The following is a 24,065-nucleotide window of genomic DNA, read 5'->3' as shown; positions in this document are numbered from 1 at the left end:
AGTGGCACCGAGGCTGGTCCAACCCCGGCCCTCGCCGATCGTCTCGCGCCATCAAACCCGCTGCTGGCCGCGCGCCATGCCGCCCGGCTCGAGCAAAACCCCAGCATGCGGACCTCGGCGTCTGTGCCGGTGCCGCCTCCACCAAACACACCAAATGCCTCAAGGCATCACCACGATAGACTCTTCCGTCGTGGCCGGCTGCATCCACGCAGGCATCACTTCCCGCCACCCTCGCGCCACCTGTCGGATGATTAGCATGGCGCCGGGCTAAGTCCGAATGGGTTCATTCGGCCCACCCGCGCACAGCCGGGGCTCTTCGTGGCGCGAACGCCAGCGACTGGCAGAAAAGCGGTTCATCCGCCTCCGGCAATTCGCGCAAACTCGCTGCGCATTTTACGCCAATCGCCGCGCCGCAGCCTACCCGCCCGGGTTTAGCCCATATTGCCGCAAATACCGGTTAACATGATGGAGTGGCCCCTGCCTCGCCACCTATGCTTGGCGCCATTCCTGGCTTTCCCGTGGTCTGAACAAGCCTCGCGGTGTGTGTTCCTCTCTGTGTTTTCTGTCTGCGTGTGCCCACCATGCCTGTCTGTGCCGTGCCCGTGTCCGCCATGCCCTACGAGCTGCCCGTCGAGTGCGCCACCGAGGCGCACGAGATCATCCAGTGGGCGCTGCTCAAGGAGAAGCACTACCCCTCGCTGCGCAACCCGCAGTACCTGGGCGAGGTGCAGCGCCACGGCATGACGGCCACCTGGCGCCTGCGCGTGTGCCGCTGGATGTTCGAGACCGCCAAGGAGTTCGAGCTGCAGATGGACACGGTCTTCGGCGCGCTGCACTTCCTGGACCAGTACCTCAGCGTGCACTCGGTGGACCGCGTGACGCTGCAGCTGCTGGGCATGATCTGCATGTGGACGGCCAGCAAGATGCACGAGGGAAAGCCCATCCTGCTCGAGGAGATGGCGCTCATGTGCGAGCGCAAGTTCTCGCGCGCGCAAATGGTCGACGCCGAGGCGCAGCTCGTTCGCCTCATCGGCTTCCGCTTCAACCCCCCGAACGTCTTCACCATGGCCAGAGACTTCGTCAACGAGCTCCCCTTCGAGGGCGACGACAAGGACCGCCGCGCCAACTGCGTCGCCTCCGTGTTCAACCTGCTGGAGCGAGTGGTCGAGGACATCTCGTCGCTCGAGTGCTCCGCGTCGAGTCTGGCCAAGGCCGCCGTCCAACTCGTGGCCAAGTCCGAGTACAACTTCACCGTCCCCAAGCTGCTCAAGGCGCTCAAGACCGTCCAGATCGAGGAGCGCGCCTACCGTGCAGCCTTCAAAATTGTGCGCGGCGCGTACTTCGGCACAGCAGCTAATCCCTCCCGGACTCAGACCGCCCAAGCTGCCGCCCCCTGCATGATGGAGCCCCTCAAGTCGCTCACGCAGAGCCCCACAGCAATCGAACAAGTGCTCGACATCCACGACGAGACCCCGTCGTCCCCCTCCAACGAGACGGACGACTCGTACCTCATCTGCACCGAGACGCTGTCTCCGTCACCATCCCAAGCATCCCCTGCTCCCGTGCGAACGACTGCTTCGACTTCATCAACCATCGGTATTACTCGGACTGCGCCCTCACCCGCACGCTCCGAGACCGATACCGACCGCCCCAACAAGCGTCAGCGCAAAGTGACCATGTAGACAACCACAATAGGTAGGAACCAACACACCCAGACACACATGTAGATAGGAAGGCATTAACGGAAGCCAAACAAATCATTAACTTATACTTCTAAAACCAGCTATCTCTCCACCACAGTTTATCTCCTTACAGTCTCCTGCTAGTTAATCTATTCTACCTCCTTTCTAGTCACTTATTTCTATGCATGTCACGCTACCGTCGCTGTCCTCTGCACCCTCATCCTGCTGTGCACGATGGTCTCCGTCGTCTTCTTGTTGCTGCCGAAGACCTTCTTGCTCTTGCTCCTGCTGCGTGAAGAACAATCTCCTGAGGTCTCCTGTCGACAGCCGAGTCTCGCGCAGTCTGCTCTTCTTGGCCGTCGAAAGGATATCTCCATCACCTAAGAACGCAGCTGTAAGTTGGCGCTTCTTGTTCTGCAACGCCACGACTCGCTCCTCAATCGATCCTTTCACAATGAAGCGAACGACGCGCACCTCCCTCGTCTGACCGAAACGATGAGCTCGATCGACGGCTTGCCGCTCAAGACTTGGGTTCCAGCTAGGCTCCATAATGAAAACGTGCGCCGCTGCTGTGAGGTTCAATCCGAGACCTCCAGTGCGCAGCGACAGCAGCAACACATCCAGCGGAGGGCCAACGACCGGTCCCATATCAAAGCTATCTTCCTGCTGCTGAAAATTCCGCACGATCTGCTCTCGGTCCTTGGCTGGCATTCTACCATCCAGCTTGGCGAAAGCGATGGCCTCCTTGCCGGCCGCTGACGTATCTTCCAACGACGATACCGATTCACACTGAGCATTGTGAGCGTCGATACGCTCGGCAATCATATCCAGGAAACTTGTCCATTGAGAAATCACGAGTACTCGCTCACGACGAGCTCGCACTTTCTTCAACTCATGCATCAGCGCTGTAAGTTTCGTTGATTCCAATGGACCACACCCAGCCACGGCATTTCCATCGGTGTGCTGGTCCTGTAGACGCTTCAGCAGTTCGGATTCTCCAGCAGAAAACGGAGAAATGCCATCTCTTCCATTCCCGACCAGCGCTTCGGCACTTGCTGCTCGCGTTTGCACTTCAGCTAAGGGGTCTGCGGTCACCAGGGAACAGGCATCGCACACTTGTCGTAAGCGCAAGATAAGCTCAAACACGTGCATGAACAGTGGACGCTCGCCACCATCTTTCGTCGGAGTAGTAAGAGGAACTCGACGAGTCTGTCTTGCCTCCTTGGACTGTAAATACCGAAGCACTTGCCGCTTGGTAGAGCGATGCAGCAGCATGTACAGAGCACGCTCGACATCTGAAGCAAAGTCGAGCTCAACAACCTCTTCAGTCTTCGCTGGCAGTTCCAGGATCGGAGCTTTGGAAAGTGCGTCTACCGTCGATTTTAGTCGGCGCAGCACAACGCGAGGTACAAGTGCTCCAAGCTCACGCTCAGACAGCGCATGGGCACGACTTCCAAGTCCAACAAACTGTAGCAGGGCTGCTAGGTCTGCTGTTCGGTTCTGAATGGGAGTACCAGTTACACACCATCGACGCTTGCTGCCGAGTGCGAAAGCGGCTCGAGCTCGTGCACATCCAGCATTTGCAATGAGGTGACTTTCGTCCAGAATGACTCGGAACCACTGCAACTGATGGAGCTTGGACGTCACTACGGACTTCTTCGAGCTTGGAGTGAGACGTGGAGCTTGATGCCACCCACCCACTGCGCTAGTGCCCTCACCATCGCCGTCACTGTCACCATCGTCACTATCCTTGTCTCCTCGGACTTTGCACTCCAAAAGCCGAAGCGTGTCGTATGTTGAGAGCACGATGTCTGCTCCCATGAACTGAGTAGCAGAGCGGAAGCTTTTTCGCGTAGCGCCTTGATATGTCACCACGCTCAAATTCGTTTTTGCTCGGATCTCTTGCTCCCACTGCGACAGAATGGAGAGCGGCGTCACAATAAGAGTTGGCGGTGTAAGACGCGGCACCGTGCTTCCCGTCGTACTTCTCGCCCGAGCTTCAGATTCTCGAGCTTGACGAAGTGATTCACATATAAGAGCGAGGCAGCATACTGTCTTGCCAAGTCCCATTTCATCCGCCAAAACTCCACCACACACCTTCGCAACCAACGCGTCGACAGCTGTTGCCTCACCACGGCGTTGCTGGTCAATAGTTACTGGATCACCAGGATCCTGCTCTCGTTCCAGCATCCACCGTAGCGCCTCTTTCTGGTACGGTTGCAGTTCTACTAGTAGCTCCGGTACCACGTATGGGAATACGCCCGGTTTGGCTGCTAAAGATTTTCTGCGCCTGTGACGTCGGCGTCTGTCACTAGCAAACCGATATTCCATCTCCAGTGGCAGTTTAGTGTGCAACAGCGCACCTCGATTGGCACGCTTCCGCGATAATGCCGATCTTGAAGCTGTGGAAGCTGTTGGAGGAGTTCGTGGCGCGCGCCTAGCCGATAAAGGTGCTGGGGATGTACGCAATGTTTTTCTCGCAGATGATGTTGTCGTGGAAGCAAACGTTGTTCGTCTCGTGGGCGTAGCTGCCGGGTTATGAGCTTGTTTCCTTGACGAGGAAGCCGTGGGCGTTGCATATGAAGTTCTTCTTGATGCGGCAGGGGAGGCGAATGACGTACGTCTAACCGAAGAAGCTGTAGGCGAAGCAAACGTCGGTCGCCTTGCAGACGCGGGATGTTCCTTTTCCCTTGCCGAAAGAGGAGTCATCACTTTAGGCGGCGGCGAAGGTGCTTCTTGTTGCTTTGCCACGCCACGATCGTCTTCTTGGGTCGATTGCCCAACTGTTTGGCTGGGTTCTGGGGCAGAAACGACATTGTCAGCGGCGAGGTGTACTACCTCGTCCATTTCTACATCTTGTTGCTCGTGTTCTTGACTATAATCATTTCCATCACCTAACTCATAGTCAGGTTCCGAATTCCATGGAGACCTCTCAGCCGTGTCTTCGGGAGGAGGCGCTTGCTGGGATGCCTTATCTCCGGTATCGGCATCACCTGGAGCGCCTACCGTTTTCTCTTCAACCTTATTGTCAACGCCAACCTTTTTCTTCTCTTCTACTTCGTCATCTTCACTGTCGCTGCTGAAGACCAGCTCCTTAGACACATTGATGTCCTCGTCAGCGAGATCCACCAAATCCACAATAACGTGTTGCTGTTCAACAGCCTTAACCTCACACTCCTCATTCTGCATGCGTTCCTCCTCCACAGCCCCCTCTCCTTCCTTCGGAGCCGCTGCCTTTTCCTCATCGTCACGCACCTCCGAAACATCTAGCATTTGCGTGTCTTCCACCTCTGCATCCTCCTCATCGACACGCGTCCGCTCATCATCGCTAAGATGCATCGACTGCATTGAAACATCCAGGTCGTCGGCTCTGAAGCTCGGCTCCAACGACCTACGCGGTGTTCGTCGCTTCTTGCCACCCGGTCTTGGTGACCATTGCCCCGGCGTCCACGGGGACTTGGCAGCCCCCGACGACGGCGATATCGTCCCCGCGCACTCCACAGACGCGCGTCTATTGTCTGAAATTGGCGACATATCGGCCATCAGCGCTTGCAAGCGCTGCGAGGCGTGCTGGGAGGTTGTTTGCGATCCGAAATCCTGCGAACTGAAGGCCGGGAACATGCTCTGGCTGTCTGGAGGCGGCGGGGTGCTGTACACGTAGGATCCGTTCGATATGAGCGAGTCTTGGGGCTGCGAGGCGGTCGAAAGGGGCTGGGACGCCGGAATAGGCGCGTGCCATCGACTGTGGTTGAGAGGCGCGTGCTTGATGCCCGCCGCCGCCAGCACCTCGCGCAGCTGGCGCTCGTCCTCCTGCGTCACGGACGGTGCGCACTGCACCGCATACTTGCCGAAGCGGTCGGCCAGCACGCGTCGCGTGTAGTCGCGCCAGTCGCGCTCGTACTCGCGCTGCCATCGCCCCGAGGCCGCCATGGGCACCGCCGATTTCAAATTTGAATTCAAAAGGGCAAATTTCCTTTTTGGCCAATCAGAGGCAAGTCCGGCGTTGCAGGACAAACGAGTCCTTCATGGCAAGCGGTGATGGACAAGGATGGACGTTGATTAATCGAGCCGTTACACGTCGAAGTGAAAGTGGTGAAAGCCCAAGGTTTGAGATTCATTAGATACGCTGGTTCCACCACTACAACAAAAACAAAGGGGAATTAGAGAGTACGAGCTCGCGGTGGAGCTGCCGCTTCTTCCCCTTCATAATATCGCCAGCGAGGCCGCTCACTGTTGGTCAGGCGGTCTGGCTACTAGCTGTGTTTCCAATGATGCTGGGCTTTCTTGCTTGTTGGGCTGATGTGCTGGCGGCGGTCCTTACTACTGGTACTGGGGGCTATGAAAACAGACAAGCTGCCCGCGTCTGGCCTCGAACGCGGGGGCTACATGGTTGACGGGAATCACACGACAGGTTATCGCCGCCGCACAGCAAACCGCTGGAACAAATTGCCAGTCGATTGAGTCCGTTCGGGGACTTCATTCGCCCCCGGCAAAGAAGACGCTTTCAGCAACTTGTTGTTCGTGAAGGGGAAGCCACGTCTCGTCGTCGGCTTCTGCACACTTCGCTCCTCGGCCGCTTGAAGCAGAGACTGGCAATCGTGGAAACGTAAATTTTCCGGGCTCAGCACGTTGTAGACAGTATCATCGTCGTCGTCATCAGGTTTCTGCTGGTTAGAGGCGTTCGGGTACGGCTCAGGGTGAGGCCCAAACAAACTGGCAGCGGCCACACTGGCGTAGTAACCAGACTTGGACTGAGCCATCGTCGCCAAATGAAGTCCATACCCAGCTAGCGATGACGTTGACGAAACCGTCGAATAATTGAGCGAAGCCACCGAGTTGCTGTGCTTCAGCAAGTCAGATTTCAGTCCCTTGGACAACGGTCCCGAGTGGCCAATCTGGTTGTTTCCGTCGTACTCATCGTCGCAAGTAGAACCGAAATTCGTGACCGACGGGCACACAGCGAGGGAATCAATGGAATCTATCGCAGACGCATGGTCGTCGGCATCCACTCTGTTCTTCGAGCGCAAGGACTGGCGCAGTTGGTTAACCTGATCATCCAACAACGAGTCCAGCGCAGAAGAGCTGCCGTGTCCGTTGCCAGATTCGAGGTCCGCAGTCGTTAACACGTCGCCAAAATAGCGGTTGTTATCGACGTCCTGCTCGAATGGCGGTGGTGACGAGGTTTTCCGCAAAGATTCTCCCTCAGTACTCGTGTCCGACATACACTCTTCATCCACGCCACGCCAACGTTGCCGCCGTGACTTGACGACTTCATAGTTAAAGCCATACTCTCCACCGCTCGTCATTTCATCGGCGGTAGGCGAATGTGCCTCAGATTGTTCACCGAAGATCGAGTTGAGGTCGGAATTGTAGTCGTGCAGGGTGGGTTCTGACGATTCGCCGATCAGGTTTTCTGTGTACTGTGTCAGCTTGTCAAGCTGCGATCGTAGCATCGTCGATCGGTTGATCTGTTGCTGAAGGCGGATCTCAAGCATCGCATTCTTCACCTCCATGCGTTCGCTCTTTTGACACACCGCTTCATACTTCGTCTGCAAGTCAGCGTACGCCTGCTCAATCTCCCGGTACTTCTTTTCCAGAGGCAACTCCACCGGAGCCACCGGTTCAGAAACAGACGCCTCGCTTAATCTAGGAGCGCTGATCGAGTGGACTAACCCGGCAGAAGTCAGCGCCTCGATCCATTGAGCATTCGTCGCCACCATCTTCTCCAGCACGTTCTTCATCTCATGGGTTTCCTTCTCCAGGAACTCCAAGTGGTGGTCGAACACCGTCTGGGTTTGGTTGTTGTTGTGGCTGGTTTGGTTGTTCACGGAGCGAGCAGGCGACGGCGCGCGCATAGAGCGCGACGAAGGCGAAGACACCGAGGGTCGTTGGAACGACGCAAACATGGGTGCTTCCTGTTGCTGTTGCTGTTGCTGTTGCTGCTGCTGCTGCTGCAGCTGCAATTGCTGCTGAGAAAGTCTCGACTTCGTCAGACCGACACACGAGCGGACGTCGCCCGCCGACTGGAACGGTCTTCGGATAGCTAATCTCCTCGAGGACTGGCGCCTCGGAGCCTCAAGCGCCCGCGAGGGGGTCGGACCCATGGATGCTGACAGGTCCTCGCGCTCGGGCGACGCCTCGGGAGATTCGGGCGACAGGTCGGTGATGGTGAAGCGGCCTTTGACCCGCGTCTTGCCCTTGCGCACGGACGAGCTGGAGGCCGACAGGTCTTCGCTGTTGTTGCCGTTGTTGTTGCTGTTGTTGTCTGGCGGGTGCTGCGGCTCCGACGCGTCGGACATGGCGCTGAGCGACGCGCTGGGCGTCAGCACGTCCAGCTCGTCGTCGGGCACGTCGGTGACCACGAACTTCCGCGGCGTGCGCAGCTTCCGCCCCGTGATTTTGGGCACCGAGCGGCGGTGCAGGTCGCGCTCCGTGTTGGAGCGCACCAGCAGCGGCTCAGGCCGCGCCTGGCGCTTGCTGGACGCCGAGACGGTGCTGGACGTCGTCATGGAGGCTACTTACGCCGCGGTCGGCGGGGGCGCTCGTGGCGGAGACGGTCTATCTTTTCTAGGTCGCGGCGGCAGGTTGCAGCTCTATAGGGAGCGGACGCTGCGCTGCTCGCGCACTCGCCACTACGCCTCGACGCGAAGGTCTCCTGTCTGATACTAAGCGTCTGCGGCGCCCATACAACGCGGGGAGAGAGGAGCTCGGCTGGATAGCCCCCATTTTCAGCCAATCCGCGGACGCGGGTTCCGGACCAAAATACCGACCCATACCCGGCAACGTTTTATGCACGCACATACAGATGCCAGGATTAACGTGCGTCTGGCCGGGTTTGGTGACCTTTTGACGCGACTGATTGGTGGACGGCGAAACTGCAAATTTGAGGGAAAATAGAAAAATGGTCAGTCCTCATTTTTCGCCGAGTTCCGGTGGAGTGCTCTGGTGCTGCGGTACACCTGCGTCGCATGCTGCCCCGAGGCGTTCGCGGTATTATTACCGTCCGGTTGTGCCAGGGCAGGGGGCGAACGCACAGGGAATCCAGCAGGCGGCCCCATCAACTTCGCTGAAAATGCCCCACCGGCACTGCGGTTATCGGATGCCTCAGTCTTGCGAGTGTGTGTGCAACTCGCCTGCTGGCATTTTCGCAGCACCAACCGGTCGGGAAAGATGCCAAGCACCTGCCTCCGCGGGCTGTGCACGAATTCAGTGCCCGACGCAGGGAAGAGCCACAAGTCCACGCAGCATGGCGAAGCGGTGCAGCTGGCCGCAACCTGCTGGTGCTCGGCTGTGATGATCCCATGCTGCGTAGACTCGCATTCATTGCTTGATACACTTGGTACTCAAATCGCCGCATCTCGTTTCAGCACATCAAATTTCATAGCCAGCGGCATCTTTCCTACCACAGTTGCGTTCCTCAAGGATGTGTGCCGACAAGTCTGTATCATTTCCGGCGCTTTTGAACGCTCTAGCGTCAGGTCACCACCAAGCGAAAGCACAGTGCCAATTGGTAGCCTTCACAGCAAAATGCAGTCTCAGACTCGAAGTTCGCCTTCGTATATGGAAAGGCAATGCATGTTCATCACTGCTATCGCCCGCTTTCCATAAGTCTAATTCGAGAGCAGGCAGAGGAAAATCCACTCACGCTGTATGATTAGTGAAGTAGTTTCCTGATGCACGACGATGCCAGTGCTGCGACCTGTGTACCTACGCCATCTAATCCTTTGCAAACTCCATAAACCGAGAATTGGTTACGGTACGGTACAATTAACATGCTGTGCGTGACTGCTGGATAAGGACTGCGCGCACGAGACAATGGCGAATGCAGCATGACGCTACCGGCATCAGCTTCTAGTACAATTTGGGCGCCCCATGAGTGCGTCTCATACATTATTCGTCGATAACAAGCTCTGGGCGTGAAAAGCACCTGCCAAGTCTTGTTTGAACTCTCCTCGCAGAGATACCGGTACTGTATCTAACTCTGTCCCACAAAGTGTTGTGTTACCGCTCTAAGTACGACCGCAGCTAGCGCAACCTTCGCGTCACCTATGGACAACATCCGGCGGCGAGGGCAACGAATGGCTAGTAGAAACCACTGGTCGCCAAGCGGCATTCCGGAACCAAGTGCAGTCCGAGTTTTTCTTTGCGCCGAGCATTTGCCGCCTCAGTTCTCTTCATCGTCTGTGTGTCCCATACCGTACCAGCCCCCAACTGGACTTCTGGCGAGATCTCTCTTTCACAGTGGAGATCCCAGGGTCAAGCAACTCGCCCCGAAGCAGAGCGCTCGTGTTTCCTGCTGCCGCAAGGTGGCGGGACTCACGCGCAGGCTCCGCGCCTTTGTGAGGGACAAGCGAAGCAAACAGTTGAATAGTGAAGTCTTGGTTGTTGAGCATCTGGACCGCCTGGTGACCTCGGTTGCCTCGCAGGAAAACTTGCTCCAACTGATTGATGGCTCCATATTCCCAATCTTTTTTGCTAGTCTCTTTGACAATAATGCTGGAGACCAACCATGGAGCAGACATCCTTGTCAATGAATTACAGTGCATGTAGTAGGGCCATAGCGAAGAGTTTTACTTACGGTATTTAGCACTTCAGCAACTGCACATTGGTGGTAGCGTAGTGGTGCATGTAACGAAGCGATAGTGAGCGCTGTCCATAGTTTGTGGCAATGTTAAAGCTCATCGTGTAGTAGGGCAGTTGCCCTATTGGTACGTATGGTTCACGCTGCTAAGACAAGAGCTATTCTTACCTGGTCAGGTTAGCGTTGAGTCTTTGCTGTGGACTGAACCTTTCTCTAGAGGAAGACCTTTGGTTTGCGTCTCGAGAAGGAGAGCCGTACGCCATAGAGACAATGGGGCTCTGCGCGGCGAGAGGGATGGCCGCGGAGGACCGCGAACAGGAAAAAGTCGCCGAGTTCGTTAGGTATGCCATCACTTCAGACATCGTCCGGCTGCGAGAGATGATTGCCAAGAGGAAAATGAATCCGAACGCAAAAGATGTACGTTGCTGAGCGGTGAATTGTCGACGACCAATGGTCTGACTGCTTGGATGCTCATGGGTCTGACTGCTTGGATGCTCATGCTGCAGCGGTTCGGTATGAATGCAGTGCATTGGGGTACGAAAACTTTGTATATTCAAGCTCCAGCCAGATTCTTAGGTGGCTAAACCTCGCAACATGAACTTTCGTGCAGCTTCATACGTTGGTGAACTCGAGTGCATCCAGGAGTTGATCAAGGCTGGAGGTTTGCCTAGCGCCACAGACGCTAACGGTCGCAACGCTCTGCATCACGCTTGCCGAAAGGACCACGACGATGTTGTCCGCTATTTAGTTACCAAGGCGAAAGTGGACATCAACTCTCGAAGCGAGAACCAGGACACTCCACTCCACAAAGCAGGTTTTTTTTTTTGCTGGTACCTTCCCTACGTGGCATTTGTACGTGTTGGCCAACATGTATCATGCCATGGTGCAGTTCGAGGTAAGAGTATTCGAGTCCTAGAGGTGCTGCTGAAACTTGGGGCGGATGCCAATCTCCGGAACGAGCAGAACAGAACTCCGCTGGAAGAACTTGAAGCAAGTATGCCAACGCCTTTGGTGAATGTACGTCCAAGCTAACACTTCAATCCGTCGCATTGGGATCATTACCGGTAGTTGTGTTGTCACTGTAGAACGAGGGCAGTGTATCGAATCGCGTGACGTCTGCAAGACTTTCAGCCCACACGGAAATTTACAACGAGCCTGTAAATGCCGAACCCAGGCCACTTGACTTCATCGGGCTCGAGTTGCAGCCCAGACGCGAGAGTCGCTCTGTGGAACGCACGGACGTCCGGAGCTTCAGGTCTCGCCGCAGCATCACCGAGCATTCCGACCGAACAGGAAGAAGAGGCTCACACGACGAATCCAGCAAGTGGGCAACCACGCCACCATTACCCAAACCAGCGCAACTGTACGTGTCACCTCCCGTGTCCGCGAAAGATCACGTTCCACTGCGCAAGAACCTCCGGTACGCTGGCAAACGGGTTATTATGGCAATCCGGGTCAAAAGCGCACTACACGACACCGAAAAGCTTCAAGTGATGCGCTTGATGCTGCAAAAGCACACAACAACCACCAACTCCAAGCATTGACGTCGTTCTTTCAGTCTTAACGCCTGCACATACACAAGCTATGAAAAAAATAACACACACTATTGAAGTGAACTGAAGAACGCCATGAACGTTTTCGCCTTTGTGAAGCCGACAGTCAGTCGAGGAGATTTATTGATTAAATACTCCCGTCTCGCTTTCCTTCGCGGTCAGCAACCGCTTAGTTGGCAGCCTCGCGACGGTAGCCGTCCTGGCCACCGCGACGGAACTCCGGGTTGAAGTCGCCCGACGGGCCGACACCCTTCTCCTTGTCGAAGCGGCCACGGCCGAAGCCGCCGGCGGACGGGGCCTGCGGGCGCGTGGGGCGCGCGGCCTGCTTCTTGAGCGTGGCCGGCACGATCTCAGCGGGCAGGTGCAGGTACGAGCGCAGGTACTCGATGCCCTCGTTCGTGAGGTACCAGTAGAACCACTGCCAGTTGAAGGTCTCCTTGACGTAGCCGCGCGACTTGAGCGACTGCATGAGCTTGATGACCTGGAGGTTGGGCACGTCCACGGCCTCGTGCTTGGGCAGCGAGAAGTCCTTCTTGGCCACCATCACGCCCTCCTTGAAGAGGTACGAGTACACAGCGATGCGGTTCGTCTTGGGGACCAACATGGTTAGAAAGCTTGCCGGCGAGTGCGGATCTTCACGGGAAATAAGCGGCGAGGTTTGTAGCAAAACCAGAATACTCGGCCCACTCACTGCGTGGCTCCCCAGCCAGCCAACCGATGCGGGCCTCCCTGCTGTACACAATATTGTGTGCATCGTGTAAAAAGGCCGCAAAAGGCGTAATTACGCCATTGAGCCCTGCGCCACTTTGCCCAAACACGACGCTGTGAAATTGCGGCGATCACAATGCGGTGCGTACGTCACACACAGTACAGCGGTTGATTTGCTGCAAGAACCGAGTGCCAATGGCCGAGAACGCGGAGAAGTACTCGGTACTCATCGACTTGACGGCCGGCACGGTGGGCGGAATTGCCGGCGTCGTCGTGGGGCAGCCATTCGACACGGTGCGGTGATTGGCTGCCGTCAGGAGTGGAGAGAGCAGCGTGATTGACGGCGTGTGTCATTCGTCCTGCAGGTCAAAGTGCGGCTGCAGACTTACAGCAAGTACTACAACGGCGCGCTCGACTGCACGCGGCAGACTGTGCGTGCGACTTTGTTTTACTTGCAATTGAGGAACGGGCAGCCCAAGAGTGACGCTGGTGCAATTGTTGGTTTGCGTTGACTGCAGTGGAAGCATGAAGGGTTCCAGGGCTTCTTCCGCGGCATGACGTCCCCGGTGATCGGCAGCGCTGGAACGAATGCCGTCATGTTTGCCGTCTATGAGCGCACGCTCAAGATGATCGACGACAACCCGCAGAACCCGACGCTCAAGTCAGTCTTCTACGCTGGCGCTGTCGGTGGCTTCTGGCAAACCGTTCCACTGGCCCCTGCAGAGCTCATCAAGTGCAGACTTCAGGTGCAGGACGGACGCAGGAGCAGTCAATACCGAGGTCCGATGGACTGCATCCGGCACATTCTCAAGGTCAAGGGTACGCCTGGACTTTTCCTCGGATTCACGTGCACGCTGTGGCGCGAGGTGCCCTCTTTCGCTGTCTACTTTTGGCTGTACGAGTACGCCAAGCGCAAGATGATCGACGGTGGCATCGCGCCTACTGCGTCCATGCTGACTGCCGGTGGAGTTGCCGGTGTTGCTTCCTGGGTCGTTTCTTATCCTTTTGACGGTGCGTTCATGTGTTTTCTCTGCCGTTCGGTGGGTAAGGATAGTACGGCGCGTACTGACAATGTGCTGTTGCTCGCTACGTGAACCAGTGGTCAAGTCTGCCATCCAGACGCTGCCTGTGAACCACAAGTTGGGCGAGCACAAGATCGCGTACCAGGCTCGGCAACTCTATCGCCTCGGTGGCTGGCGAATCTTCTTCAGCGGCCTGGGCACTGCTTGTGTGCGCGCGTTCCCGTGCAATGCCGTGACGTTCTACGGCTACGAGAAATCCTCGGAGATGCTCAAGAAGCTGGTGGAGGACTGAGCTCGACGCCGGTGCTACAGTAGTCTTAGACCCACGTACTATAGCCAAAAGATACGCCTTCAACATCGGGACCAATCCCACGCCATTTACGTGGTGCACATCATATATCCACGTCAACTTCACGTCGGAATCCACTTCAATTCATGCGAAGAGCTACTCTGATCTCCTCCCCACTACTGTACATCTGTATCATCGCCATGCTCGCCCTTCGCTCCGCGCTCCTGCGTCCTCGCACCGCATTGCCCAGCGCTGCCGTGCTGCGTCGCTCCTTTGCGTCCAAGGGCAATCGCGAGCACATTGCGGACTGGATGACGGGTCCTCCGCAGACGCTGGACGTGGCGTCCACCAAGTTCGACACGTTGTCATTAGGTTTCGCCGACGATGACGCGGCCTCGGGGGTGCTGCACTTGAAGCTCAACCGCCCGAAGGTGGTGAACGCCATGAACATGCAGATGTGGGTGGAGTTGTCCCAGGCTTTCGAGCTGGTGGAGAGGGATCCGAGCGTCAAGGCTGTTGTGGTCTCCGGGGAAGGTCGCGGCTTCACGAGCGGAATGGATCTGGACGTCTTCGCGCAGATGCAGAAGGTGGCGATGGAGGAGTCCTGCGAGGGACGCAAGCGCGAGCGCCTCATGCGCGTGATCGACAAGTTCCAGCAAGTCATTTCGGCTCCGGAAAAGTGTCGGGTGCCGGTCATCGCTGCGGTGCACGGCCCCTGCATCGGAGCTGGCGTGGACTTTATCACGGCGTGTGACTTGTGCTACTCCGATGTGAGCGCTGTGTTCTCCGTGAAGGAGGTGGATCTGGCCATCATCGCTGACGTGGGCACGTTGCAACGCCTGCCGAAGCTCGTGGGAGAGCGCCAGGCGAAGGAACTCGCCTTCACGGGACGGAACTTCGGCGGACTGGAAGCGGAGAAGCTCGGACTTGTGCTAAAGGCGTTGCCTGATCAGGAGGCACTGCTGGCTCACGTGGAAGATGTGGCCAAGACAATTGCTAAGAAGAGCCCACTCACCATTCGCGGCATCAAGCAAACGATTCATTATCAACGGGACCACTCGACGGCAGACTCGCTGCAGCAAATTCGCTACCACAATGCCGCTGTGCTGTATAGCGACGACCTGGTGCAGGCTGTAGGCGCCGTAATGAGCAAGACGGAGCCCAAGTTCCGCGATGACTAGCAAACACTAGCTTACCGTTAGTTGTTCCACACACGTGAGCTCCTCTGATCTTTCCCTTTTTTGTATTTTCTGTTGTGTTTATCATTCTCGACTCCTCACTAGCTACAGGCACCAACATCTCGCATTGCGACCTGTTGAATTCAACCGCGCTGCCATCAGTCTGCTTTTACTCCACTTTCCTTTCTATCACAGTGGCTCGATAGCGCCCTACTCCTTCTTCCGTGCAGCGATAGCAGCCATCAAGTCGCCACGCCCGCCGGGCATTCCGCCACCTCGACCACGGCCTCGAATAGCAGACATCAAATCGCCGCCACGACCGCCACGACCACCGTCATCACCACCGCCTCCGCGAGCCTTGATCGCAGAAAACAGATCACCGCGACCTGGGCCACCTGGGTTGCCACGACCGCGACCGCGAATTGATGCGAGGAAATCGGTTGGGGGACCGGGCGGGCCATCATCGTCGCCACCACGACCGCCACGACCCTGGATCGCTGCAAAGAGACCGTCGCGACCACCTCCGCGGCCACGCCCCCGACCCCGGGCTGCCATCATCGGATGCGGTGCCCGGCCAGGGCCAGGGGCCTCCTCAGCAGCTTCACTTTCTGCTGGTGGTGCTGCAGCACTGTTCTTCTCCTTTGCTTCCTTCATGATTTCAGTTCTAGTCTTCACACGGCGGTTCACCGGTGGTCCCTTGTCCAAGGAGGCCAGTGTGGTGCGACTCTTTTCACCCAGGTCCTTCAGCAAGCCCCGGATGACAGGGATAGCCGAGCGCAGGCGCTTATCACTTGCCTTCACCTCGTCCATGCGTTCGTCCATGCCGTCGAAGCAGTCAGCCACTGCATCACAGTAGAGCAGGACAAGGTTGCACTCGATCGACGAACGTGTATCCTTCGCGTCCAGTGCTGCGTTTCGCTTACCGGATAGATTCATGCCCGACCGCTCCGCGAACTTCAAGCTTGCCAAACGAATTTCGTTCACCAGCTCACCGAACTCTGCCAACTCCACCTTGATTGTTGCAGCGGTCTCCGTGCGCTCTAGCCGACGTTTAAGTCTTGCCTGGAACCATAGTAGCTGCCTGTTTTCGATCTGGTCCAACGATGTGTCGATCAGTTCACACGCGCCGTTCGCTTCAGCAACAAGTCGCACGTTGCGGTAGTGCTTCTTCAATGCGTCCGCGCGAGAGTTGGCGAGCTTTGCTCGGGCCAGTTCCTGTGCTTCTGCCAAAGCCCGGGCACCAGCGTCATCGGGGTTACCCTTCTGCACCGTAGATTCCATATACACATCACCATCGGGATATCCGAGATCCTGGTCATATGCAGGGTTCTTGTTAGCTTTGATGGGACATTGTTTGCCAATCATAGGGCAACCAATGTCCGGGTCATCGCGTGTGGCATATGGGTGATTATCCTCCGGTCCATACTGCTTCACGTGCTTGTTGTACGAGTTCACGACAGTCTTGAACGTTTCCTTGAGTGTCTTGAACCATTCGAACTTCTTCTTCGTCATTTCCTCACCTTGTTGAGCTTTCCACGTCTCAGCAACGTCACGCAAGTGCATGTGTAGAGCACGGCGCTCGGTCACTGAAAGGCCTGTAACGCGGAGGTTCTCCAGCAGCGAAGGGTGATTCTTCGCAATATCTGCAGGATCCATTCGGATCAATTCGAGCACATTCGTTCGCTTGAACTTACGTGCAACGTCACGAGGAAGTGTTTTACCCGTGGGGGACTTCATAGTCTGAAGATCGGCTTCCGACATCTTCTTCACGTCAACCGGCATCATCCGACGAATCGCCTTAAGAGCCTTAACGTTTTCATCGTAGTTCTCTTCCTCCCATTCGCGCTCCTTTCGCGCTTCTTCAGCTGCGTACTCATCAGTCAGCATAAGAGCCGTGTTGTACTTCTCCATGTCCTGTTCCAGACGGTAGTACTCTTCACGTAGTTGCTTTTGAATCGCTGGATCCGGATGCGTAACATCGGCAGAACCAATTTCTTGCATACGCTTAGAAATTTCCTGCACCTTAGCCATAGCCTCTTCGTACGGAATATCCGCCGCAACAGCGATACCAGCCTGCTGCAACTGTTTCTCAAGTTTGAGCAAACGGCGAAGCAGCTTTACTTGGTCACTGGAGATGTCCAGGTTAGCCAGCATATCTTGCGCCCTCGGTTCATCCTTTGGCCGCCCAGATCGACTACGCTTAAGCTTCTCCACTTCTGCCTGCAGCGCACGGATTTTTTCGTCGTACGAGTTGATACCATCGAAGAACGCCTGAATGCCCATCTCATCGATGCCATCTTCCTCCATTTTCTTCTTGACTTCTTCGTTGGAATGTCCATCCTGGACCATTCGCCGGTACACCGCGTAAATAGAGGGCCCTTGGACATCTGACTCTTGGATACGGCGGTTTGCTTCAATCAACTTTTGAGCTTCTTCCTGGGCCCGCCGGGCTTCGGCAAGCTGTTTTTCAGCTTCCTCCTTTGCTCGGGCTGCTTCTGCCATGGCCTTCTCCACGGCTGCCTTACCTTCGCGTTGCTCTTCGCGAGCTGCAGCCATGGCTGCCTCAGCCTTCTGGCGCGATTGCTCGAGCAGCATGTGTGCTTCTTCCTGCGCACGGGCCGCGTGGTGCGTGGCTTCGTCAGCTGCCATCTGCGCCTCAGCCTTAATCTTAACCATTTCATCACGCTCGTTCATCATTCCATTGCTGTTAAGATCATCGCCAAGACGGCCACGCTCCTGGTCCTCCTCGAAAGCCTTCTGCTTGTTGACGTACTCCAGGGACAAGGTCAACACAGCTCCAGCAGAACGGCTACCGAGTGCCAGAGGGTACTTCTTCGTCGTCTTTTGCATGTTCGGCAGCGACTTCAGAGGAATCGAAAGCGTTGCGATAAGCTCTGTTGCACGGAACAGGTGTTCATCGAAGATACGAATCTCCACAACCATTTCATCACTAGGGGCCTCAAACGATGCTGAATTATCCTGCTTCCACACAGGCGACCGTTGGTTCTTCACCACCGATGTCTTGAAGGTTTCTGCACCAACAGTGACTTCACAGAGTGCGTTCACCGAACTGCCTGACTTAGTCAGATTAGTAGCAGACAGAACGCCAACGTGCACCACAGGAGTTGAAAATGCTTCGTAGTTGAACTGAGAAAGGCGTCCACCAGCGTTGCGGTCGAGGAAAGTTCCATCCATCGAGATACTCTCGGTGCGCTGTGTTCGTAGCGCCTTGGCCTCCCGCAATGACTCCCCAAGATTCTGCGTACGGTTCACAGTCTTCGAGGCGTCAATGGCCAACTTAATTGCATCCATCCAACCCTTCTTGTCTGATTCAGACGTACAGGCCATCACCATACGTCGATCATCTACACGGAGCTCTAGCACATACTCTGCCGTCACATTTGGCGACCGGCAAACCACATCGCCTGTACCAGGCAGTGAGCGAACCGTGCATCGGTGATTCAAAAAGCTCATTTCACCGCGCGACGTCGTAGAGCTGGGGCTCTTGAAGTACTCCACCTTTGACACACTAAGCACAAAGTATCGCGACTTCCAGTTGCGCATCACACGTCCCTGCTTGTACATGCGGCCCTTCTTGATGGTGGCAGCTTGGTTATCCAGAATCAGTTGTGCGATCGACTGGGTGTCATCGGCTTCGTTACCGTCGTCCTTCACAATGCGCGGATTGTTCATCAACTTTTGCTTGACGTGCGAGGTAGACTCCCGAAGACGGAATGACTCCGAGTGACGAGAGTTCACTCGTTGTACGTCAGCGAGCTTATCTTTGGGCACAAACTGCAGCGTCTTCGGGGCTGTCGCATTGCGAAGCACGTTCATGACCTCCAGATACGGCATACACAGCACATCCGTTTCGTTGACCTTGTACACGATATCGCCGACCGAGATCATGCCGCTGGTCTTGGCCTGGCCCTTCAACGCGCGCACAACAGCGCCATCAATACCGTATCGCACTGCCTCCTCCAAGTTGAGGCCCATCGGGCCGTTGTCAAACACCACGGCATACGTCGTGAGCTGCGTGTCCAGGTCGTTGTCCTTGTTGCGCTGGAACTTCTCGCGCACCACCTCCTGACGCCGGGCCTCGTCGATCTCAAAGGAAATAGCGAGCGGCCTCGGCATCTTGCGGATGAGGTCGATGGCGTCGGAGAAGCCCATGCCGTCCACGTTCTGGCCGCCGATCGCCACGATCAGGTCTCCCGCCTGCACCTTGTTCTCCAGCAGCGGGTTGTTGATGTTGTCGATGGCCAGGCCGTGGTCGATCACGCCGTCCTTGGGGGGCATGAGCTTCACACCGAGCTTCTCCTTGGCCGGCAGCTCGATCACCACGACCTCTGGGCCGTCCCCGCCGCCGCTGGCGGCGGCGCCGTCCTCGCTGGCGTCGCCATCCTCCTCAGAGGGGGCGGCCTCGGCCTCGGCCTCGGCTTGCTGCTGCTGCTCCTCCTCCTCAGGCCGCTCCGAGCCGCAGGCCACGCAGGCCTCCTGGCCGTCCTCGTTCGCCGTGAACTCGCAGGCCGTGCACGTCCACGCCATGTTGGGCCTTGGGTTCAGGAAGGGTTAACCTGCCTGCAGCATGGGACGGAGCGCACACGTGGGTGGTTAGATCCTGGGTGAGTGAGGGGCCAACCCTAAATAGGGTTTGTCTACTATTGGGAGGCAGCTGTCGGGAGGATATATCACTAGCGAGAGATCTATGTATGTATGCCTAGTAAGGGGGGAAGCGCGTACTTAAAAGAAAGAGGCTGCTGTCGCGGGCGCCCGCCGGGGGTCGCGACGGCGTCGAGTCGACTCTGCAGACGCGCGCTGGCGCCGCCTGCTGCTCCTGGCCGCGCTCGCTTCCACGAGGACTGCGCGTCCTCGAGCTGCTTCTCTGGTCTGGCGCCGACCGCCGCGTTTTCCCTTTGCGTTGCGATCGACGATGGCGCGGAGGGACCATCACTCCGCCTCGCCCCTGGGGGTAGGGCTATTTCAATAGTAAAACGAAGACACTTGTCACGCGCCAGGATCCAGCCTGCCATGATCCAACCAAGGTGAACCTGCCTGCACTGGCACTGGCTTGCCTACGAGTGCATTGGTTGCCGCTGGTGACAGGTATGTGGGCTTTGTATAATAGTGAGCGCCGCAAGCGAGCCAATGGTAATTGCCATTGGCGCCTGCTGGCTGGATTGACACCAGCGCGCGGCAAGTTGCGCGGAAGGAGGCAGTTCGCGCTCGTCCGACGAGACCTCCCTCCGTCGATGCACGGTAGGTAACGGGCATCTTCCGCTCTCTCTGTACGGATCGGGTGGTGCTGTACCCCCCAACGCCGCGTTTTTGGTCCGGCCTAAGCGAGCGCCGGTGTCGCAACGATGCTACGACTCGCGATTGAAGTGCGCCGGACTCCTCGATGCCGCGTGCGTGGCCGACACCAGATTGTGTCAAGTTGCGTGCCCGTCGAGCTGCATTGTTTTTAGTTGTTTGTTTGTGTTTTTTCTTTTCGCCAACGAACAATATTGCTGGTGACACCGTGGGTAAGCATAGCATTTGTCTATTTGAGTGAAGTCGCAATGACCGTCGTGCTGCAATCGGCTTGCCAAGGATAGCCTTCAGGCACGCAAGCACACTGTTGATGGCGGTTCTTGTTGCTTTCTGTCGAATTGCAATACGCACCGAGGTTGAGTTTCCGGTGCAGTGTACATTTGTTCGTGTGGCATTGCATTCGACTCGATCATATCCATACTTAGTACATGGATACTTTCGTGGTCGTCACCTTCGCATTCATTTGTCTGGTTTCCATGCATCCACGTAAACTTGAAACTGAAGTCGGCCCTTTACACCATAGCCACGTTACAAACGATTTCGCGATACTTGTAGAGCCAATGAAGACGACAGACAAACTACTAGCAACTCACCGAGGTGTACTAACGGCATCTGCGTCACGTAAATAAAGATGCCCATGAGCTTAGTCTGAATGCTGTCTGCAAACCTAAACTGCGCTTCATCACGGTGATCGACACTACAAAGGACAGAGATTCGAGCGAACTGTAGGCCAGTACAGTAAGTGTGGATGCCGAAAGCTGGGCACTGGAGAGTCCTGCTAGCGAAGGATAGTAGACGCTGTTGGGTAAGTAAAAGAGTACCACGCGGTACAGACCTGCGCACACAAGGCGAATTATTGGTTAGAATGACTAGTGGCAAGAACCTCAGCTCCAAGCAGAACGATTCGTACAATAAAGAATTGGCACCATCACTTCGACATACTCCATCAGCACGACGTAGTCGGTGATGAATAGTACTTGAGTGCTTTTTCGAATGAAACGGTCTCGTTCGGCAGGAGAAAAAATGCTTCGATGTCAGTATTATGTTTGGTGTTCATGGTTGTCGCTGCACTGCCATTCGTTGGCGTTGTTTTTGCTGGAGCGTTTACAAATTAATCCTGGGTTATCCATTGGTTTAACTTGTGAACTTTGAAACAGGACTCTCTTCGTATGCTTTGCATCTCTGGATTTTTCTGATGCTTTGGTCGGACTGCTTTCGTCTCTATTCGCGCGGGATATCGCATTTGGTCATTCTTTTGCGTTGGCGCCATAGCATTCACCGACACCATGAAAACTCCAGTACCACGAACGTTTGATAGGCTGAGGGTTTTATTTGCGTTATGTATTGCGAGGATTCTCAAAGAAACAACGCGATTAAGATCATTTGACGAGCTGTAAGCGTGAGGCGAGGTGCACCTTGCTTCAACAACATGATCGTGTTTATCCTATAATAGCAGCCACTATCCATGAGCGAACGAATAACACTCAGTTGTTGGACACGCCAGCCTCGATTGGCTTCAGCGGCAGCAACTCTTTTCTCAAGCTCACCACGATGCCGACGGTGTCATCAGTAAGACGAAAATCAACCGCCGATCACTAATTCTGTTGAAGTACAGTAGCTGTGTAGTTGATAGAGTCGGTTGGTGGCGTAGCTGTCTTGGAGTTCGGCTTGGAGCGGCATCCAAGCCGCCTTCACTCGGCGAAGAGCGACCAACCTTTAACGATCTCCCAGTCTTCGATAGAGATTTTCTACTTTTAACATCTAACTCAGTGCCGAGCACCACGAGCCGAGTCTGATTCACTTTTGATCACTATTCAACATTTGTAGGAGGTAGAACGGAGCCTTACGGCGTACACCTATGCGCCATTATCACAGTTTTAGTGCTCGAGTTTGCGAGAGTATCCCACACGAGGGCTCTCACTTTTATTGTCGATCAGATTGTCCGATGTCCATGCAGCCACGCAAACTTAAAACTGAAGTCGGCACCTAACACCATAGCCACGTTACTACACGATTTCACAATACTAGATGTAGATGCTGATGAAGAACGATCGGCTGACTAACTAACTCACCGAGATGCACTAGAGGCATCTGCGTCACGTAGGTAAAGATTCCCATGAGTTTCGTCTGCACGCTGCCTGCCTGTGATTCGAGCGCGAACCCAAGTTGTTGTAAAGGACTGAAGCCTAGCGCGCGTTTCATCACGGTGATCGACACTACAAAGGACAGAAATTCGAACGAGCTGTAGGCTAGCATTGAAACCGTGGATGCTAAAAGCTGGGCACTCGAGAGTCCGGCCAGAGATGGATAGTAGACGCTGTTGGGTAAGTAAAAGAGTACCACGCGGTACACGCCTGCGCACACAAAATGAAGAACAGTACTCATCAGCCCCGCTACTGAAATAGTATCCGAACCGCCAGATTCCGTACAATACAGTATTGGCACCACCACCTCTGCAAACTCCGTGAGTACAACGTACTCGGTAATGAATAGTATGTGTGTGCTCTTTCGGATAAAGTGGTCTTGTTCTGCGCGCGAGAAAAATACCGTAGTATCAATTGCGTCCGCTGTGTTGCTCTCTATCATTACTTGGGAGTTAACCTGCCGATTTTCGCCAGTACACATCGGCGTAACTTGTGCACTTTGAAACCGCAGGCTCCTCGGATACTTTTGTATTTCAGCATTATTACTCGTTATCATCATGGATGTCGGTCCACTTTTCCGTCCCTCCGCTTTGCTTGGCGGTGTTTTGGCATTCGCCGAGGATATAAAGGTTTCACTGCCCCGAATTTGACGTCGGCCTTTATCTGTTTCAAGAATCCTCAATGACAGCTGAATAAAATTTTCGCCAGCGAGGGGATGGTCTTGCGGTATCCTGTCCATGAGTTCCCTCATCCCTTTGAGAACCTCGGTAATGTCTACCATTGATACCCATAATCCCACAACATCTAGAACCATGATAGTGACGGTCGATGTCCAGGATGTACTACTTTGGAGAGCACTTGAAATATACAGGGCGTTGAAAATTTCAACGGTGAACACGATCGTTTCGGGTTTAATGTCATCGTAACCACGTAGTGTTACATTCATCCAGTTCCTGGTGACAAGCTTGATGATTGGCAATACGGCAACAAACAGCACTTGGCCGGTACCGGTGAGCGAGACGAAGCCATAGATGTAGAGCGGGTAGATCAAGGGAAGCGACATTTGGCACTGAAGTGTCGCCAATACTCGCTTGGTTTCGGCCCATAATGAAGGATCTGCTCGCCATTGTGAAGCCAAAATACGTTGGAAGCACAACGCTCCCACAAAGATCAACGGCAGTGAGGCCACGAGCGCCGCGAACGGAAAAGGAAAAGCGACCATTTTACACAAGCAAACTATCATAAAAATTGCGGTGGCAGACGCAAACAGTTCCACCAATACAATTCGACTAATTGGCAGCTTGAGGCGGGGTACTCCTTGCTTTACCAGTATCGGGATACTCCCCCCGATGATCGCAGCCACAATCCAAGAGCGAGCGAAAAACACCCAGTTCTCGTTCACTCCAGCTTCGATCGGCTTTAGGGGCGCCACCTCTTTTAGCAAGCTCAGCACGATGCACGGCAGCGGTGCAACCAACACGACGAGTACCAACCGCCAGCTGCTTGTTCTGCTCGAGTAGTCATGCAGCTGTTGCAGTCGCTCGACCGAGTAGCTTCCTTGCAGCTCGACTTGGGTCGACACCCAAGCTGCCTTA

The 24,065-nt window shown here is 55.5% G+C and overlaps 10 protein-coding genes across 12 annotated transcripts; 4 read left to right on the top strand and 6 right to left on the bottom strand.

Moving 5' to 3' along the window:
• Positions 1-581: 581 nt before the first annotated feature.
• IUM83_00113 (G2/Mitotic-specific cyclin A) lies at positions 582-1,682 on the top strand (the record flags this gene model as incomplete). Its single annotated transcript, XM_067923854.1, has 1 exon — positions 582-1,682. The coding sequence occupies one exon, from the start codon at positions 582-584 to the stop codon at positions 1,680-1,682; it is 1,101 nt and encodes a 366-aa protein (XP_067788618.1).
• A 165-nt stretch (positions 1,683-1,847) lies between these two features.
• On the bottom strand, positions 1,848-2,507 carry IUM83_00112 (swi snf-related matrix-associated actin-dependent regulator of chromatin subfamily; the record flags this gene model as incomplete). Its single annotated transcript, XM_067923853.1, has 1 exon — positions 1,848-2,507. The coding sequence occupies one exon, from the start codon at positions 2,505-2,507 to the stop codon at positions 1,848-1,850; it is 660 nt and encodes a 219-aa protein (XP_067788617.1).
• Positions 2,508-4,390: 1,883 nt separating this feature from the next.
• IUM83_00111 (swi snf-related matrix-associated actin-dependent regulator of chromatin subfamily) lies at positions 4,391-5,612 on the bottom strand (the record flags this gene model as incomplete). Of its 2 annotated transcripts, none has more annotated exons than XM_067923852.1 (2): positions 4,391-4,480; positions 4,689-5,612. In XM_067923852.1, the coding sequence occupies 2 exons, from the start codon at positions 5,610-5,612 to the stop codon at positions 4,391-4,393; spliced, it is 1,014 nt and encodes a 337-aa protein (XP_067788615.1). The 2 variants fall into 2 exon arrangements, with proteins under 2 accessions (XP_067788615.1, XP_067788616.1); XM_067923851.1 differs by lacking the exon at positions 4,391-4,480 and having other exon boundaries at positions 5,194-5,200; positions 5,302-5,612.
• Positions 5,613-6,094: 482 nt separating this feature from the next.
• IUM83_00110 (Membrane protein) lies at positions 6,095-8,191 on the bottom strand (the record flags this gene model as incomplete). 2 transcript variants are annotated; one of them, XM_067923849.1, is made up of 2 exons in its annotated part: positions 6,304-6,349; positions 6,465-8,191. In XM_067923849.1, the coding sequence occupies 2 exons, from the start codon at positions 8,189-8,191 to the stop codon at positions 6,304-6,306; spliced, it is 1,773 nt and encodes a 590-aa protein (XP_067788613.1). The 2 variants fall into 2 exon arrangements, with proteins under 2 accessions (XP_067788614.1, XP_067788613.1); XM_067923850.1 differs by having other exon boundaries at positions 6,095-8,191.
• A 2,366-nt stretch (positions 8,192-10,557) lies between these two features.
• On the top strand, positions 10,558-11,807 carry IUM83_00109 (ankyrin repeat domain-containing protein; the record flags this gene model as incomplete). The annotated part of the gene is made up of 6 exons (XM_067923848.1): positions 10,558-10,680; positions 10,770-10,797; positions 10,874-10,924; positions 11,012-11,077; positions 11,153-11,280; positions 11,349-11,807. 6 exons carry the CDS (start codon positions 10,558-10,560, stop codon positions 11,805-11,807), a joined length of 855 nt encoding a protein of 284 aa, XP_067788461.1.
• A 10-nt stretch (positions 11,808-11,817) lies between these two features.
• Positions 11,818-12,420, bottom strand: IUM83_00108 (40S ribosomal protein S10; the record flags this gene model as incomplete). Its single annotated transcript, XM_067923847.1, has 2 exons — positions 11,818-11,822; positions 12,090-12,420. The coding sequence occupies 2 exons, from the start codon at positions 12,418-12,420 to the stop codon at positions 11,818-11,820; spliced, it is 336 nt and encodes a 111-aa protein (XP_067789141.1).
• A 299-nt stretch (positions 12,421-12,719) lies between these two features.
• IUM83_00107 (Mitochondrial Carrier (MC) Family) lies at positions 12,720-13,838 on the top strand (the record flags this gene model as incomplete). The annotated part of the gene is made up of 4 exons (XM_067923846.1): positions 12,720-12,818; positions 12,890-12,955; positions 13,043-13,535; positions 13,624-13,838. The coding sequence occupies 4 exons, from the start codon at positions 12,720-12,722 to the stop codon at positions 13,836-13,838; spliced, it is 873 nt and encodes a 290-aa protein (XP_067789146.1).
• Positions 13,839-14,035: 197 nt separating this feature from the next.
• Positions 14,036-15,016, top strand: IUM83_00106 (Delta(3,5)-Delta(2,4)-dienoyl-CoA isomerase; the record flags this gene model as incomplete). Its single annotated transcript, XM_067923845.1, has 1 exon — positions 14,036-15,016. The coding sequence occupies one exon, from the start codon at positions 14,036-14,038 to the stop codon at positions 15,014-15,016; it is 981 nt and encodes a 326-aa protein (XP_067789147.1).
• A 207-nt stretch (positions 15,017-15,223) lies between these two features.
• Positions 15,224-19,561, bottom strand: IUM83_00105 (uncharacterized protein; the record flags this gene model as incomplete). Its single annotated transcript, XM_067923844.1, has 1 exon — positions 15,224-19,561. The coding sequence occupies one exon, from the start codon at positions 19,559-19,561 to the stop codon at positions 15,224-15,226; it is 4,338 nt and encodes a 1,445-aa protein (XP_067789148.1).
• A 14-nt stretch (positions 19,562-19,575) lies between these two features.
• Positions 19,576-20,046, bottom strand: IUM83_00104 (uncharacterized protein; the record flags this gene model as incomplete). The annotated part of the gene is made up of 2 exons (XM_067923843.1): positions 19,576-19,594; positions 19,757-20,046. 2 exons carry the CDS (start codon positions 20,044-20,046, stop codon positions 19,576-19,578), a joined length of 309 nt encoding a protein of 102 aa, XP_067789149.1.
• Positions 20,047-24,065: the final 4,019 nt, after the last annotated feature.

This window comes from Phytophthora cinnamomi (genome assembly GCF_018691715.1).
Source record: "Phytophthora cinnamomi strain GKB4 chromosome Unknown Contig53, whole genome shotgun sequence".
NCBI classification, from domain to species: Eukaryota; Oomycota; class Peronosporomycetes; order Peronosporales; family Peronosporaceae; genus Phytophthora; species Phytophthora cinnamomi.
Note: the sequence above shows the minus strand (reverse complement) of the source record. Positions and strands in the feature narration are given on the sequence as shown.